Source organism: Pogonomyrmex barbatus, unplaced genomic scaffold (assembly GCF_055798465.1).
Source record: "Pogonomyrmex barbatus isolate J1 unplaced genomic scaffold, ASM5579846v1 scaffold3, whole genome shotgun sequence".
In the NCBI taxonomy this organism is placed as follows: domain Eukaryota; kingdom Metazoa; phylum Arthropoda; class Insecta; order Hymenoptera; family Formicidae; genus Pogonomyrmex; species Pogonomyrmex barbatus.
The window spans coordinates 18,615,549-18,634,369 of NW_028297127.1; the positions used below are offsets into that span (position 1 = coordinate 18,615,549).

At 36.4% G+C, this 18,821-nt stretch overlaps 1 protein-coding gene across 1 annotated transcript in view; it reads left to right on the forward strand.

Moving 5' to 3' along the window:
* The window catches only part of dpr12 (defective proboscis extension response 12), a 256,462-nt gene that overhangs the window by 200,831 nt on the left and 36,810 nt on the right, over positions 1–18,821 (forward strand). Inside the window, exon 5 of the mRNA XM_089079259.1 lies at positions 1,652–1,786. Coding sequence (XP_088935385.1) covers positions 1,652–1,786 — 135 coding nt within the window. The remainder of the gene's footprint in view (positions 1–1,651; positions 1,787–18,821) is intronic.

The window sequence follows — 18,821 nt, forward strand, 5'->3', positions numbered from 1 at the left end:
AATGCTTTTTTATGCGCGCGGCGTACCTACCTACGTGTACCTACGTGTACCTACGTGTACCTACCTACCTACCTACCTATCTACCTACCTACGGAGACCATTGTCCTGCGGCAAACTTTCCCGGAGACTCGCGGAGTTTGCCGCAGCTGCACGCTGCAGCATCTCGGGAGCACTAAAACGACATACATATATCCGGCAACATCCGACTGTACTCGGGATAGAGGGATGGTTTTTCGAGCGGACGCGCTTGAAAAAGGACCGTGTATTGTTTCCTGAATATCACCAAAAGATGAAGTGGATACAGGAAGGGAGAGAGCAACGTGGTATGGAAGTATTATTCCGTTCGTGTTATTTTAGCGAAGTTGTATGAGAGAGAAGTAAAATTTGGAAATTGGGTCTTCACAACACGATATTAACATTTTAATTTAAAATTATAATTTCAGTCACGTTTCGCGAGACGACGAGGAAATTCTTCCTATCTTTCAATGTGGATCTTGAAAAGACTTTTGAAAAAAATATGATACTCCTTTTTTCTTCTAATCGTTTTTTCGTATTACTTGTAATATTGAAATAATATATTTTATGTATAACTTTACACGAAATATGGATCGCGGCATGAGATTGTAATGAGAAAATCGACAATTTTTTAATTATCAATAAAATTGTAAACAGAACGTGTAAAATTTTTATTAAAATGATATATGCATTTCATATTCTATATGTATCCTATATTCACTTATTTGAAGACTTTTTGCTGAAAAAGATTGAAACTGCCAGAAAAGCACTCAGTTTTACGTTGAAATATTTAAAGGACTATACTGAAAAACCCGGTATTTCGAGTTACAACATTTTCGGACAAAGTTGTCGATAAGCCGATTTCCATGTACTCGAAACCCGTTGAATTAATGCTCACTCAACCTTCGTATTGTGCGTTTGCATACTTTGAAGCATAGGTATATTTGACTCTGATCGAAAGTGTATAAAATAATGTGGTAAATTATCAAAAATATTTGTTATTTAAAAATTGAAACGAACAAAAAATTTTTTTTACATTAATTTGTAATAAATATGTAAATATGTTTATTTCAGCAAATATTTTTTTAAATTATGTACAATTCATTTATTCCATCATAACTGGTTAAAGATATTTTGGACATTTAGCAATATTTTGCTAAAACGAATATTCTCTTGTGTTTGTTGCGAATGTTTCCATGAATGTGCAAGTTACATGCCACAACTTTCCGATATGTCGGTAGAAATATTTTTATTTTATCTTTGTAAATTTTTTATTACAATTACACACACACACACACACACACACACACACACACACACACACACACACACACACATATATATATATCATCCTCTACATCTAAAATGAATTATAATAACTCGAATTTGCTTCTATTTTTCTTTTATTTCCAGCCTTTTAAATAAACATATTTTAAATAAACATTCTATTTAGGTATTTTATTTATGAGTTTTGCCTTTAATAAATTTATTATACAGAATAATAAATTCTAAAATCCTTTTAAATTTTCTTTTATGTATATCTTAAAATTATCTTCTTATTTTCAGTGTTTTCATTTATCGTGTTCGCCTTACTGTGCAAAACAACATTACATTTTCAACATCTTTTATTTTCCAGGTCTCGAGAAGTGCAGGGATACTGTCACACTTCGTCAATCTAAATATAGTAATACCTGAGGCGTTTATATTAGGAAGTGACGAGCATCACGTCGACGTAGGGTCTATCATAAATCTCGTGTGCATAATAGAGAAGGTAAGACATTCTGCATATCGCATTCGGTAGACTTTGCGCGAGCACAAGCGAGTCGGTTAATAAATGTAAATACCAGAAATTCACGATAAACGCAACGGCCGCGCGCGCAGTTTTTCTTTTAAACCGACCTCCTTTTCCATGTTCTATGTATTCTGCATTTACGGCGCGGAAGGTTATTGCGTTACAATACCACATGCGTTGCACATGGCTATTAACAAATATTGATTATTTTGAAGCTATATTCCGTCACATCGGTGCTTTAAATTGTTTAAATTTTTGATATGTTTACATGAATTTCAATCGATATCGTACATGCTAAATTTTGTCATACAGTATAATACGGGTACAGTACAGGTATAATAAGACTATTTTTTTCACAAAATAATGGAGAACAATCAACTTTTATTTCTATCTTCTATTGTCATCGCCCTATTATTGATAACCGTCTGCATTTCGAAATCATATATGTAATACCGAAAAATAGCATATTTCATACATTTTCTTTTATTTAAAATCTCTCGAAACAGACTAGAATTGATGTTTTTGTAAACAAATCAACATTGTTAATCTCTTTACAAAAACATTATTCTCAAATTTTAAGCTTTTTTGTTATTTTTCGATTATAGAAGTAACGTTGCATTATACGTCCAATTAATATTAAATCGGTTATATGAGATTTTAATGCGAAAACGAAAAAACGGTGGTACACGCCAAACAAAAATTGCGTTCTAATTTTTCCATTTCGTAAACAAAATTGCGATACGCAAGGCATATCCCTCGGGACATTCGTGTGCGCGCGGAATTAATTATCATCAAGATGCGTTAATAGCGACCGCTATTAGCGTTAGCTTCGCTAGCTCGCTGCTATACTCGCTCGCGTATATATATATATATATATATATATATATATATATATATATATATATATCGGCGGTGCGACATTAACAAGAGTAATTCGTGCGTGATCGTATCGCGTTCGCAATTCCGCACCTGTCGTTTCATCGTCCTCATAACTTTTGACCTATATTGCTATAGATTATTAACGTTTCCGCAAATTCGTGCGCGAATGTATATTACCGTCGTAGCGCGAGCGCGCTCTTTCGCTCCGGAATATCGGAACATTTCCCGTTCAAGGCACAGCAGACACCCGCATTGACGCTATATACACACATACTCACGATATTTCAGTCACTTTATCAGATTTTGCCGCTTGTCTGCCGGATTCCGCAATATGCAAGCGCGGCGCGGCGCCGCGTTTCCGCCCTTACTCGATATTCACGCACTGCCACGGCAGAGCGCGGGAGAAGAAATCGCGGGACCCGATGACGTTGATTCTGTTTTAATTGGCAACTCTGTGTACACCAGATGCCCATTAATTAAACTGATAAATTAAAATCGCTGCGCCGTCGCCCGCGTCGCTGCGGTGCGGCCGGAAATTGATTAAATTCGTGTTTCGCCGGACCTTTCGGCCGTGCGCGCCGACCATTTCCCATTCCCAATTTAACAAAGCGCCGCCGAGTCACTTCATTCTTTCATATCGTTTCGCAATACGTGTATATAACTCGTGCAAAAGTTCCTCTCGAGAACGTTTCGGAGCCAAAGAGGTGACGTTATTTTTACATTTAATTCATGTTCTACTTATAGCACTTACAGCACCGACGAGATAAACATTATTAATTCCACGATTGTAGTTCGTAAAACATTGTTATTCCGCATTCGTTAGAAAAATGCAAAATGCAAACAAAAACGGAATGGCGCGATGCAGGTCTTGTTTATGTTTCTTACTCTCTTGTATACATTTCGTGATACTTCGCACTACTTTTATGCAAATTTAAACATTCTTCCCATGCTCTCTCAGGGTTTACCCACTTCTTGTACAAGAATAGCTTGTACAAGAATAGTAAAGAAATTAGAGAAGAAACAAATTAGCTCAAGTAGTCAAATTAAAGATATTCTTAACTGTTATGAAATAATAAACACCGAGTAGCAACGCACAGAATCACTCTGCTATTCCACCGATGTATGAAAATTCTCATTAAATATAGACAAATATTTAAATCGAGATTTGTTTACGACTTTCATTTATCGCACGGAATCACTTTCATTATCGATTTTTACATTACACAATTTGTAGCGCTGTTATCAAGCGCTGTGACTTTCGGGGAGACAAAGATGCGTGCAAAGAAAATGCGCATGACGCCACGACGCTGATAGTAATTGACGAGCGCGGCCATAAATACCGTTAATTAAACTGATAAATTAAAAGTGTCACGGTACAGGGTACCTGAAAATTGATTGCACGCAGATCCGCGCGCACGGCACGGCTACATGTGTGTGTGTGTGGTGTGTGGTGTGTGTGTGTGTGTGTGTGTGTGTGTGTGTGTGTGTGTGTGTGTGTGTGTGTGTGTGTGTGGTGTGTGGTGTGTGTGTGTGTGTGTGTGTGTGTGTGTGTGTGTGTGTGTGTGTGTGTACACATACATATATATATATGTAAATGTATGCTTGCATGCAACCGTTCTCTTTACTCTTCATACAAACGTGTCGAAACGCCGGGATCGCGCGCAGCCGGAATTTGCGGAACGCGAGTTTGCAAAAATACGCCCGGGCAAAAAGGTAGAATGCCCCGGAACGCGGTGCGCTCGCTAAATAAGGGCGGGCAAAATGCGGGTGGTTTAACTCCGGGTGCAAGTGCAACCGGGTCGGCTTAACTTCGAAACGCAACCGCGCCTCTAATCTTACTTCGGCACGCGACCGCAGCAGTTAACTCTCTCTCTCTCTCTCTCTCTCCTTTCCGCCGTGTCCGGTTATCGTTCGGCGAGACGAACGATCGGTGAACCGCATTCGGAAGAAAAGTGCGTGACGCTGCGCACCGTGGCAAGCGATACTCCCTTTCTGCCCGCCCCTTGGTTGTTGTTTTTTTTCTTTGCAATATTTTTGCTAAGTATTAAAAGCGGCGATATGTAAATTCAGATTGCGATATGTATCAATTAATAACGTTGCGTATTTTGTTTATAACGCCAATATAAATTCACGCTTCATTGGCTAATACAATTTATGTATCGATGCAATGTATCTAGAATTATAAAAGTAACCCACACACACACACACACACACACACACACACACACACACACACACACACACACACACACACACGCACACGCACACGCACACCGAACTAATTGTGTCACAATCGGTAAATAATTTTATCGTTAAATCGGAATGAATCCATCGACACGAAGATAGAAATCACGGGAGAAAAGAGAAAGATAATACTCTCCCCGCGCTGCAAATTGGGATTTTTTTCCCGCGGATTTCAGACCTCACTGATCTCGCGCGCCCGTTTGCATTTTTAAGAGTACAAATCATAAACTGTAATATCTCGGTATATATATTTTTTAATAAAATAAGATTACCGTAAAATATACAGCGAAACATCACGCGACTCAAGGTAGAGCAATTTCTGTAGCAAATCGACGCACTTAAAATACTAGGTTTATTTATTAAAAGAGAGAGAGAGAGAGAGAGAGAGAGAGAGAGAGAGAGACAGAAAATAGAGAGAAGTTAAACAGGATATAACAAAAATAGTATATTATTTTGACATCATATATCATGTTGAGACAAGCTGTCGCAATGACATGTTACCCGGCTCATAAAAATTAGATATTCCCACGAGAAACTAGCATTCGCCGCACGTCGTCGTTTAATTTCACGCGTGCATGTTATAGCTTTGCGTCATTGGTTACGTTGTACACAATTGCCGCATCCCGGAGAAAGAGATAGAGCGAGAATGATGGAAAGAGAGAGAGAGAGGGGGAGAGAGGGAGAGAGAGAGAGAGAGAGAGAGAGAGAGAGAGAGAGAGAGATGAAGGGGCGGAAGAGAGAGAGAGAGAGAGAGGAAGCGACAAAGAAAGAAGCATGAGAGAGAGAGACTATCGATCGATACGGGTGCGCTTACGTTCGCTCCATCCAGCTTAAAGAGGAAATTTTGGAATTGCCACCGCAGACGAAGTTTTGAACTTTAAAGGAAGAGATAAAGCTCCTCCTCAGCTCCGTATTAGGGGAAAGATTTCATTGGGCCACTCGAGTATAGCGTAGATAAAAGTTACCGCGAATGAAAGACGAGTGTCTCGCATTGAACTCTCTTTAATACGTAATGAGAAATTCCTTTTTTACGAGAAAAACACGTGAATCTTGGAAAAGTTAATGTTCCTCGTATTAATTCGCGTAACCTCGTAAAAACATCCCAGTTTTAAAAAATTTACTATCGCTGTCTTTAAAACTAAAACGTTGAATATTTGTTTGAATATTTGTTTATTCGTTTGAGGACGGAAAGATAAATGTTCCACAAACGGATATGAGATTTCCTTCATTTTAATATCGAATTCTCGAATGATTCGTCGAGTTGCGATCAATTTTATCGTGACGTATTAACTTATCGTGACGTATTACACTTGTTAGAATGTAATACAAAATACTATTATTCCATAATAAAACGCACATTCTTTTTGTTTGTTTATTATAATTTAGATGTATTTTAAATATTCTATTATTTTTACATATTAATAAATATAAATTTTTATATATTAATAAATACAAATTTAATAATAATATACATATTCGAAAATGGATGAAAACTTTTATTATGTAAATATAGCATCTCTTAAAACCAATTTATTGTATGCTTTTTCTTTACTTTTACAAAGAAATGTAATTGTGACGTGAATATTATTTACCGTAAGAAAAACATACCTTACTGCATTTCTAGAAATATCAATAAAAAAACTGGGACACTCATCTGGACACAATCCATTATTCCAATTTTCCGAATCATGATTATTATACGAGACGGGATAGTGATCTTCCTTTCCCTCGTCGGATCGCGCTACGTCGTAACAAAGTTTCTTGATTATCGACACAATCCTTAATTGAGAGACAAGCATATGTGCGGAACTTCCATACCATTAATGTTCAAATTATACGTAATGTAGTTTCTAAACTTGTTTGTACGGCATATAATATTGTACTGCATTTCGATTTTAATTATAACTTCAATTTTATCAAAGTCATTAAAACAATAATTTCGCGTTGAAATTATATAGCCTTCATTATACATTACAAAAAGTAGTAAGTACAATGCATACATATATGTACATATATGTATATGTACAAAAATATGTAAATCTTAAAGTTATACGATAACTTCTATATATTTTCTGTGTTAAGATTTGATTCTTTTGATGGAAATAATAGGAGATTTAATAGAAAATATTTATTACTGCATGGAAAAGTTTCTATCTTTTCGAATTAAAAATTTTTTTGCCTTAAAAAAGAAACGTTTTTATAAAAGAAAATTAAAAATCACAAGTTTACAAACTATATTTTGTACATTTAATCTTAATAATTTAATTTAGGATTAAAATGCCTCTTTAATTTTAATCTGGATATTAAATTCTCTTTTTTCGAAAAAAAGTATTTTAACAATATACTGTTTAACAAAGAAAATATTCTCAAAAATATATTGCAAAATATACATTTTTCAATCTTGTAAATGTTTAATTATATAATTGCATATTTTTGTAAAATTTTACAATTATCCCTTTTAAATTTATTTTTAATAAAAAAAGTTAATGCAATATACAGATTTGGAAATAGAACAAAAATATAATAACACATTTAAATATTTTATAAAAATAAATTTTATTATTATCAACTTACATTTTATATATTCAATGTAATTTTACTTGAATAACCTCAAATATATAAAACTAATTATGAAATACAATTTGATATTGTGCTTGAATTAACTTACATATTTTCTTAAAAGGCAACAATTACAATATGACTCGACTGTCTGTAATATAACGAATTTACTATCTAATTTACCTCCTTCTTAATTTACCTTCTTATAAATTCTTACATTTTTCATATTCCTGTATTATACGTATATATTTTTCTGTAAGAAAATTATTTATTATGAAAGTAAGATATAATACAGCGAAAGTACATTATATGCATTATAGTAAAGAATAATAATTATAGTGAGCGAAATAACGTTCTCTACCTATATTTTATGTCGACGCGAAATTATTCGAGTCACTTGGGTGCGATCAATAAGAGCGCGTCGTATTTCCGTTTCTCGTAAATGGAAAGCCGTTAGAGTACATACGCGGTATATGTGTGTAACACGTAAACGATAATCGGACCATTCTCACAATTACTTTCCGATAAAGGAGCCGAAGGAACAATGTCTTCTCGCATACAGAGAGAGCATAATAAAGATACCAGTTTATCTTATTTTCGTCCACCGCAGTGTTTTTAGAATCGCGCAAAAGCCGCTTAGAGATAAGCACCTACACGATACTTCCATTTGCCGATTGGACAAAAATCAATATGCCCGCCATAAGCCAATAGGTAGAATTTTTTAATCGTCGCGAGTGCCAGATATTGCAGTGATGCAAGCCGATTGCATCGATTCGTGGCGATTCGTGGTGCATTATGCTATGCCGATATTCAGGCGAATGAATGTTTACACTTACTTAACTGTATTAAATACGATTCACAAAAGCGAGAAGTATCGTAAGTCCTTTTTAAAATTGACAATTATAGGATTTATATAAAATAATAACGAACTATCAGAAACGAAAAGCAGATTAAGTATTATGAAATTTTTACATACATATGGATTATATTTCCTCGTTGAAAAAGCATTTGTGAAACATATTTTAATACTGTATATTTATAATAGTAAAAATAACAAGTAATAGTAAAAAAGAAAACAGAGCGAATTTCATAAGTGAGAATTATTATTATTATTATTATAAGCATCGAATAAAATATTTCCGAGAAAATTAAATTATAGATAATTGACGGCAGCAGCAACGCTGCCGTCACCTTATAGATAATGAATCAGAAAGGCGAGAAAGTAAATTCAGAAAGACGAATACAGGCATGAATCTTGCGGTAATGAAGCGCGGCTTGATTAAACTATGACTTGATAGCGCGCCGTACAAAATTATGATAGAGCCAATTAAACTTTTGGCAAAATTCTCATTAGCGGCCATGCAGAAGCGGCTGAAATCATTGCATTTCGCGGAAATCCGCCGCGCCGGATTTTCTCGTTAAAATTATCGATCCCCCTCTCGGCCTAGTTTCTACCAAAGAAATATCGTCCAACGAAACAAATTTCTCGCGCGAAGCCATAAAGCGGTAATAAAAATCACGCAAAGCTATCGAAGGCCCCGTATTCGTGCGGCGACGTTCGTAGATTCGCGTGCGATACGATGCGCGGAAGGCGGATACATACATAAAAGCGGACTCGAGTGAAATGCTTAAATAAAGCACTTAAATTATCGGTAAAAGATGAAAATATATGATGACGTAACAACGTGTGCAATCGCCGAATAACATGACAGCTACCATGTATATGTACATATGGCTCTTTGATACTGATCGTTATTCACCGTTTTAAATTCGATGCAAACGGCAGGAAATGACGAAGTGAACTTTTAGTGTTACATTACCGAGGTAACTTTGTAACGCGAATAAAATTTGCTGATTATATGAAAATACATTACGCGCTGTCGTGCATTCTTATTGTTATTCGAGTAGGGGCTACTTTATAATTACAAACATTTAGGGCCAGCGAAAAACAAAACGGGAGAAAAGAGTTGATAATTCCGCGCGACACTAATGTCCGCCTGTAACGTATCCAGCTGCTAAAGAGATAGGATGAGATAACAAGGAATTTTCTTTTGTTAGAAAGTGGTCCGAGGGGTCGGTGTTCTTTAAAATTAATGGCCTGCCCTTTCAGGGACAAAGGGCAGACTTTTGTCGTTAGTTGCATGCGTGGTCTTTCATCACAGACTATTAGGACTGCACGGTAGAGAGCAGCCGTTTGCGGCAATCGTAACGTGTACACGATACCGTGCTATTGTACATGTAATAATTGAGAGAACATGTGAAAGGGCGGTAAAACCGGGCATTAATTTTCACAGTTTCTAGTAGAAGCACTTGAAAAGCCCAAGGAAAAAGGGAGGGTGTATCCTCGTCTTTTATACCCGTTCTAGCTGCGCCGTAATTATAATTCCCCGACCGTAAACATTATGTACACGCGTCCGCGTATAGTCGCAATTTACAGCATTAATTTACATGCACACCTTGGACAAATTCAGCAACGAAATATAATCACCAAATGTCTAGAAAGCAGACCCGTAATTTGAAAGTTACTTTCGTTAAAATTTACTTAGAGTAAAACAATATTCCCAAATTTAAGCGAAACGCCATTACAAGTATTATTTTTGCTGTTGTACATTAATTATCCTTCTCTCTCTCTCTCTCTCTCTCTCATCCTTCTGAGCGGATCACTATTTTTTGTTTTATAGCTTCACTGTTATTACTTATCGAAAAATGTATTTCTTTCTAATTATACAATAATTATAATTACTATCTAAAAAAAATAATATTAAAAAATTTGACAAAAGTATCGATTTGTGCCGCATGCAACGATTATGCTAAATTATTATTATAAGTAAAAACTTGGAAACACCGTTTAACGAATTTTTCTTAAAATTTCTTTGGCGCAACCGCCATGGCAAGACGGGGAAGTAACTTTCAAATTCAATTTTACGTTGCGTCAGTACTTTTAACGAGGAGGTAAAACGTTTTTGTGCAATAAGCGCCCTTGTCGTCTCTCCAAGAGGATCAACGTGGGCCCTCTGTAATCTTGACATGTAATTCTTCAGCAACAGTAAATTATGATTATATTTAATCATCCCGGATATAACCACGAAATTTAATCACATCAAAAGTATTCTGCCTCGAAAATATTTTTCACGATTTTTGCATAAAGGTTTGCACATTTTTCTACCAAAATTTAATAAAAAATTTTACTTTTTTCACAGAAATTCTAGATTGTAGTTGAAAATATTTTTCCCGCATATTTTCCCTTTGATTTTGCAAAGCATTTTTTGTAAAGCCAAGGAACACTTTTAGTGATCAATATTCGTCGTGACAAGTGTATAGTGAGTTAAAATGTCACGTGACGGAATCTTCTCGTTCTTCCGACGACTCCGCTCGTTTGCTTTTCATAAATGAATACGTACGCAAACGCACGCGTCAATTTTTTTGGTGCTGATCCGTCTAGGAGTATTAGCCTTAAATCTCGAGATAGCACTTGAACTTTCGGCTGAGTCAGCTTGGATGAGTAAAAGCCTCTGATATAAGCTCTTTGTCAGATGTAAGCTTTGCTTTAGACACGATGGATGACCGAGCACATACAGGCGGCAGAGGATATATTCTTTTCTTTCCTAATAATCCTACAGGCATACTAGGAAGTCCTGTGGGAAAGAAGACCGACCACTAATCTGCACTCATCTCGGAGGATGCTGTCGTTCTTCGATCTCTACTACGCGAATTGAGACCGAAAGAATCGCGCTAAGTCTCAGAAAAATTAGGAGTCCCTCAGGTGCCTTTGACGCTACAATCAGGATAATACAATTGTACTAATACAATTTAGACAAATGTATATCAATTGACAAAATCTAAAATACATAAAAGAAAAAAATAACAAATTAAATAAAAAAATAAAAAACGAGATAGACATATCTTTAAGAGACATTTCGTTTTATTATTATTTAAAAAGATATATAATATCCGAATTACGCAAAAGAGAATATTTTAAACAACTACTTTTGTTTTTTTTTTATTTTCCCGATATCGATTTTAATTCTATTCTAATAATTATTTATCACTCGCGTACCAAATAGCTATTTAGTTCTACAAAAGATCTCGCTAAAGACATTTTAACGACAAGATGCATAGTCTCGGCGAGTTTACGTCAGGCGGCATCTAACGTGCCTTGTAATTCGTCAGCGTTTTGCCATTAATTTGCTAACCGAGTTGCACGCTCCAATAAGCGCACCGCCAAATTTCCACCGCGCGATTACGTGCTCCATTAATAAACCTCACGTTAATTAACTACATACTTAATTAATTAATCTCGAGGCCCGTTTGACGTCGATAACATGCGCAACTACACTTAAGAAACTTGCCAGCATCCGTTTTGGCGCGAGGTCTAGTCAGCCGACATTTACATGGCCGCTGCTCCTTTTTAGCGCAAATCAAAATAAAACGGTGACACGATTAAGAAAATTGTCACTCTTTAATTAGAATCCGGCGCGTTCCGATTATCTTTCAGAAATCTTTAATAATACTCATATAGATAAGAAACTTGTCAAACTTGTCTCTCCAGATATAATATGTACTCTGAACATCAAATTTATCTCAATTTTCAAGTTATTTGATACTACGATATCAATTAAGAAATTCATATTTATCTAAAAATATGAATTTCCTTCTTAGAACATATTATTGAAATAGAAATAACCTGGAGATATGCGATTCCTTTTTACACGCAACGTATACTTTGATACACGAAGTAAAATGGGAGAACTTACTTTTTATATATTCACACATTCATTACCGAAGAAACATTAATTAATGAAACAATTTTTCATATCAGAAGCAGAATTCACAAAGAGACTGAAACAAGATCATGTAACCCCTTACTAATGTCAAAATTTGTTTAACATCAAAAGCCAACAATAAGTCGAAAAGACAATTTCTGTCTTTCCCGCATCCCGTTGGTTTAATACGAGATACGAAAACTCAAGAGATGTCATTTAATATCATTTATATTAAAACCGAAATAACATTAGATATCCTAAAAGATAATATCTTCCTTTATATTATTAATTTCACGTAGCGCGACGGGCTTCCTGAAATCCGATAGGATTGATTAGAATCAACAGAATGTTATTTAGCGAGCGTCGCAGGGGGATTCCTTAGTTCAGCGGCATCCCGCTCCCGTCCTGAGAACGATTTCTTGATGATAATAGAGCATGCAGAAATGTCGCACGGTTTCCGGGGCTGCTCGCGACGTACGTTTCTGCACGTCGCGCGACGCCAGGCTTGCCCCGGTTGCGCCTGACATTCATCGTACGACACCGGAGCTAATTACGGTGCCTCCTGTTTAACGATAAACAGGATGGTATATACCGTCCTCGTTCGCGTCTTCCCGCTTCTCCGGGTACGTCTTACGAGTTTCCCCTCCCCCAGAGACGACCCACTCTCGCAACTTTCGATCCACAACCGAAAGTAGGCCGACGGCAAACGGCAATTATCACTTCGATGCCCAATTCGAAGTAGAAACGATGGAAGGAGAGGGAAACGGCCGCGATGCCGCCTCTGAACCTCGTTCGATGACGTAGAACTGTTTCCAGGCGGAATTTTCGGGCGTGAGTGATCGCCCATTTGCACGCGTTCTATCTGACGTTCAGCTGACGATTCGTAACGTCGAATAAAATTCGATGTGAACATTTGTGCGTGCGCTTTATGTATTTGCGTATACGCGCATTGTCGAAACCGTCCACGTTTCGAAAAACGTTTCGGGCGACGATTTATAATCTTTAGGTGAAAAATGAGTGAATTAGCAGCCATATACATAAACAGATGTTATAATCTTCTTTATATTTAAATTTATCACAATATCTTAAAGAAACAAATTTCTCGGCCTTCGACATTTTGTCTAAAAGTTCTGCTTGATCTATTATCAAATTGAGACACACTAATCTAGAAATGATCCTTAAGCGAGTTTAATTTTCTTCTGTAGTTTTGATTTTGAAATTTTATAAAAACTACCATACGAGGTAGTGCCAATCAAATTTCAGAAATGCGTGATATACCATCATTCGCGCAATACTTCATATATGGCGGATGGGTTCAACGAGAAATGCGCGCTCGATAAATGCGGTGTCTCTCGTAGTGCAAAATCTACGTATAAATAGGATTTAAAAAAAAAAGGTTTGAAAAATCTCTATTTCGCGCTCTGCTTAACCCGATTGGCGTATTTAAATTTGATACGTAAATTACACGCTGGTAAGATAAAAAAAAATACATGCGTCGTAGAGCATAATATCCCCTATTTATTATCTTATAAATAACGTTAAAATAAAATTGTCTAATTCTCACATAATAATTATTGCTCGTGGTTCAATACTTCTTAAATTTTAAAATAATATTCTTTATTTATTAGAAAGAAAGAATATTTGTGTTATTTTTTTGTGTTATTTTTGTGTTATTTATTTGTGTTATTTTTTTTAACAATTTGTAGCATCAAAGTGACGAAAGGAAGTGGGCCGGAATTGTTATTAACATCCTATTAATCGATCATGTTAACAGCAGTATCGGAGTATTCTCTCACAATCTCGTAGAATTCATTAGTTCAATCGTTTGTACCTTAATATATAAATATATGGATTGCTCGAAATCCATTATTACCGCCGGCAGTTTTCGTTTATATTCCGATTACAAAATTCTGTGGGAATAGTATATTTACGAGATAAATCAAATGCAATGAAAAATATATAGCCCCGGGCGAATCCGTCTTAGCTCGTAACTATGTAATGTTTATATTTGTATCGCACTAATGGAAACAACGTATTATAGGACGAATATTTCAGTGTTTTTCTCTATAAAATGCAACTTACAATATTGAGTATACAAAAAATACAGTAATATCAAAAATATTACTCATAAATAACAATAAATTTAATAGACTTTAGTTGATGTATGTAACAAGATATGATTGTATATCACGACAAATATACAATAATTTTATAAAAATGAATAAAAATGCAACAATAAATTTTAATTACAAATTAATTTGTAAAATGATCCATATTATAGAGATAATCGAATAAGAAACGTATTGAAATCCATTATGAAATGTTGGATAAATCTAACATTCCCGATAGCGATTATTCTCGCCTGTTTTCGCCACGATGTTTTTGCGCAAATCACGTTGAAATCTGCAAAATTCCGCTTGTGTTGAAATTTTGTTTAGAAATTATTGTGCGTGATTTTTAAACGGCTGGGATATTGATTAAGTCGAATCTCGCGTGCCGAGATCACTTTTTTGAACGTGCCCTTTTGATATTATCATCGATATCGGGAAACTCGATGTGGAAACTCAATCCTACGGTAACTCGATTTATCAGCGCCCTTCCTCGAGTGTACATAGCCGCAATGTTGAAGAAGGAAGGTCGACGACGACACGCGATTAAGGGATTGACGGGATTTCTGCGTCGAACACTATCAATCGATATGATACGATCGATCAAGCGCTATCGAGAAAATTTTATAGTTTTTGCGTGATAATTTTTTATCACTTTCCAGAGGGTGCTCCCTCGGGCGAGGAGCGCCTTTAAATCTCCATTTGCTTCATTGATTCCGAAAGTGCGGATTACCAAGATTGCCACTAACAGCGAAGCCACTTTGCTTTCTTACGTGACGATAATATCAGATGACTCTATGAAATCACAATTCAAGAATCACGTTAAGCTCCGTGTGCGTCAGCGAAGTGACAAAGTCACGAATGATCCGATTACCACGAAATTAACGTTCCCCCCTTAGCGAAACGTATAATAAAACAATAGGAAAAGTTATACAAACTATACTCGTGAATTTTTAGATTTACAAAATCAATTACTAGATAAGAGCAATCTTACATAATTTTATCAACGTAGTTTACGTCAACATTTTTAAAAATCAAATATGAAAATATCATATAAAAAAAAATCAAATATGTACGAATTTACACATTTTTTTATATATTCTTAAATATCTTTAGTGTTTAAAAAAAAAAGTGTGCATTTATATGTAAAGATGTATCAATGTAGAATATCGCAATCTTATTATATCTCGAATGTATCGACGTATAAATCTATCATGTGAGGGAACGTCCAATAAATAATACTTATCGAGTAGACCTACAAGGGACCTGATAGGTACATTGATCTCGGATCATCCTCGATAATCAGAAGTGCCCTATAGGCACTCCTCACTGTAAGCGCCATCGTAATCTCAGGGAAGTCTGCGCGAGTAATCGTGTGCAGTACCGGGGGAAGCTCTGCCCCGTTCCGGCAGACGACGACGACGACGACGATGACGACGACGACGACGACGACGACGACGACGACCCTCTCTTATCGGGCGTCGAATTGCTAATCTTCGCTAAACTCAGCGAACGGAAATCCAGTTAAGTGGGTGTCGCGACCGGCGACGGGGGCGGCATACACGGGGAGATCGAATTTCCTTTCGGACGCGGCAAAACTTGGGGGACAGTTTGGCACCCGATACCTACCTTCCTACCTACGATAATCCCGCTGCCCTCTTGTCAGCCCCCCGTCGATCCCTTAGGGTCGCCGATACGTCTGCCGAGCAACCGAACGGCCCCATCATCTTCCACGTCCCGTTCTACCTACCAGTTTACCGAACATCCAGGAGCTTAACCCTTCTCCATCCTTAACTCACTCAAGTGGGTTGCGTAATCCGTGATAAGGAATCTAAATCTTACTTCGTTTTTATTAATCTCAGAATTATTTGACACATTAATCTCGTAATATTCTTCCTCGTGTAACGGTTGTTTTATATCATGTGAAAGATTTCACAAATTTATTACGTATAAATAAATAAAACATGAACATGTAACAACCGATGCCGATGCTTAATTCGATATATTTATATTCTGTGTATGAATCAGAAGAGATATCCACTTCAATATTAATTACAAAATGATCATGTTACGTACATACATATACATACCATACATACGTGCACTCGTAGCCATTCCCCATAAAGTTTCATTTCGCAATATTCGACAAGCTGCTATAGAAATGAATCCGGCGGACACGGTGTGTCGACCGGTCGGCACGGCCGATTTCACTTCGCCCGCTTCCCTAACTCGGACTTTTTCCATCTCACGAATTGTTAGCGGACGCAAGAGAAATGGAGAAACGGCCAACAAACCAAGAGATGGAAGTAGGAGAGAGATAGAACAAGCGAGAGGAAGGGTGACGGAAAACCAGGCCGTTTTTCAAGCCGCTTAACAACCGCCCCCGGGGTGTACGATGCCGTCACATCCATTCCCTTGTCTGTTGTTGCCGCCGCTGCCGCTGCTGTTGCTGCTGCTGCTGCTGCTGCTGCTGCTGCTGCTGCTGCTGCTGCTGCTGCTGCTGCTGCTGCCGCTGCTGTTGCTGCTACTGCTGCTGCTGCTGCTGCATCTAGTTGCAACGTTGCAACGACGAGCGCAACGACGGCCCTTGTTTCGAACGTGTCCACTGTTCGCATGTCCACAGGACAGCTAATAAATGCCAATCATCCGAAAGATTGCTTCTGTTCATACCGATCGTATCGTTCATGCCGCGCAGCAACCGGTCAGTCAGCTAGTCTGCTATCAGCAACCGGCTTTTTTCTCAAATCCGCATCCGCATCTGCGATCTTCTATCAATTACTCCGAGCTTCATCGAGCGACAAGTAGATTCGTGCCTCGAGGAAAATTATCGGTGAGATCAATTTCTTACTCAGAAAAATTTCGCTCTATTTTAAGTTTCTTTTTCGCAAATTATTTATAAATACATTATATCTTTTTCCTCTTCGGAAATTATTTATAAAAAATGTATTGTAGTTTTTTCGAAACTCTATTGCACCGAATAAAGAGATAAATTTTTCTGTTCACTTCTAATTCCATTACAAAACGGCTCGAATACATTATTGATATTATTTGAAGAAATTAACATTCATTGGTAACTAGGAGAACTATGGGAAATGTCTGACGCCAGTGCAATATTATGTAATTTTCTAAAATAACACCGTTATCTTGGAAGAGAAACATTTAATATCCAACGTGAAGATATTCACGATAAACGAAGAATATTCTAAAGTTGAACAGCTGCTACAGTATTCGTAGGTACTTCGCAAAAGGTAAATACAGAAAACTCGAAATATTTAGATTCGATCTCTTGACAGCAAAAAAGGTAAATATCTCCATGTCAAATCTGAACTACCGTTAACCATCGACTTTTCAATCCGTATAAATATCACTGGTTCATTAGCTGTAATGTACAGAGAGATATTTAATAAATATTATATCAACTTATCAATAACTCATCAGTTATGTTCTGTACAAGTGATATTAAAGTGAATTAATTTTTTATGTTAAATAATAAAAATGGTCGATTATTGTTTATCTTCTTGAAATATTTTGTATACTCAAGAAATAATTTTATCTCTGTAAAAGCATAACATGAAATTTAACTGTAATGGAATCTGTGAAGTTCTATATAGCATTATTAAGGAAAGTTTTCGAATATGACATTTGAAGTTTACCTGTTGCTTAAAGAGAGAAACTTGCGACTTGTACGAATACAAATGAAAATTATACGAATACCAATGGAAATTATTTAACAGAAAATATATTACTGTCGCGTGAATATCAAATAAATTGAATGAATGCAGACATATAAAAAGCATGGCAAGGTATCGTTCGCGTAGTATAACGGAGGAATGGCTTGGAACACGCTATTATACGAAACTATTCCACTGTATTTCTCCACGCTGCATTACGTAAATACGTAAATATGTATTTTTTATTTTCTATTTCTATCGCAGAATAAAATACGTAAATACGTATTTTATTCTGCGATAGAAATTTGCAAAGGTGTACCGTGTTTTATATGTTAAAGAATAATGTTTTAAATCTCTTTCAAATGTAAAAAGCCAGCTATTCAACAATTGATATGATTGTGAGTGCTAAAGAAATTCCTAGAAAGGTGTCAAATAAAATTTCATTGTAATATATCTTTTTCTATATTTTTTTATACTTTCGATGATTAAAATTTTTGAAAACGATGTATATCCATTTGTTATATCAAGTGTATTTAATTGCAAAAGTTTTAGTACGAATACGCCGTTCAAAAGGCATATTTGTTGCGAAGACAATGACGAGAACAATATGCCAGGTATAGGAGGAACACACTCGTGAAATTGATTCCATGGTACAGTGAGTATTCGACTAGAAAAAAAGAACTTCAGCGGGAGCCACGTCACAATGGAGCGAAAATGGGAAGTGTATCGAGAGTACGAAATATCCACGAACGCTCTCGAACTGTGCTTTAGCAGTGCATCGCCCTAGTTT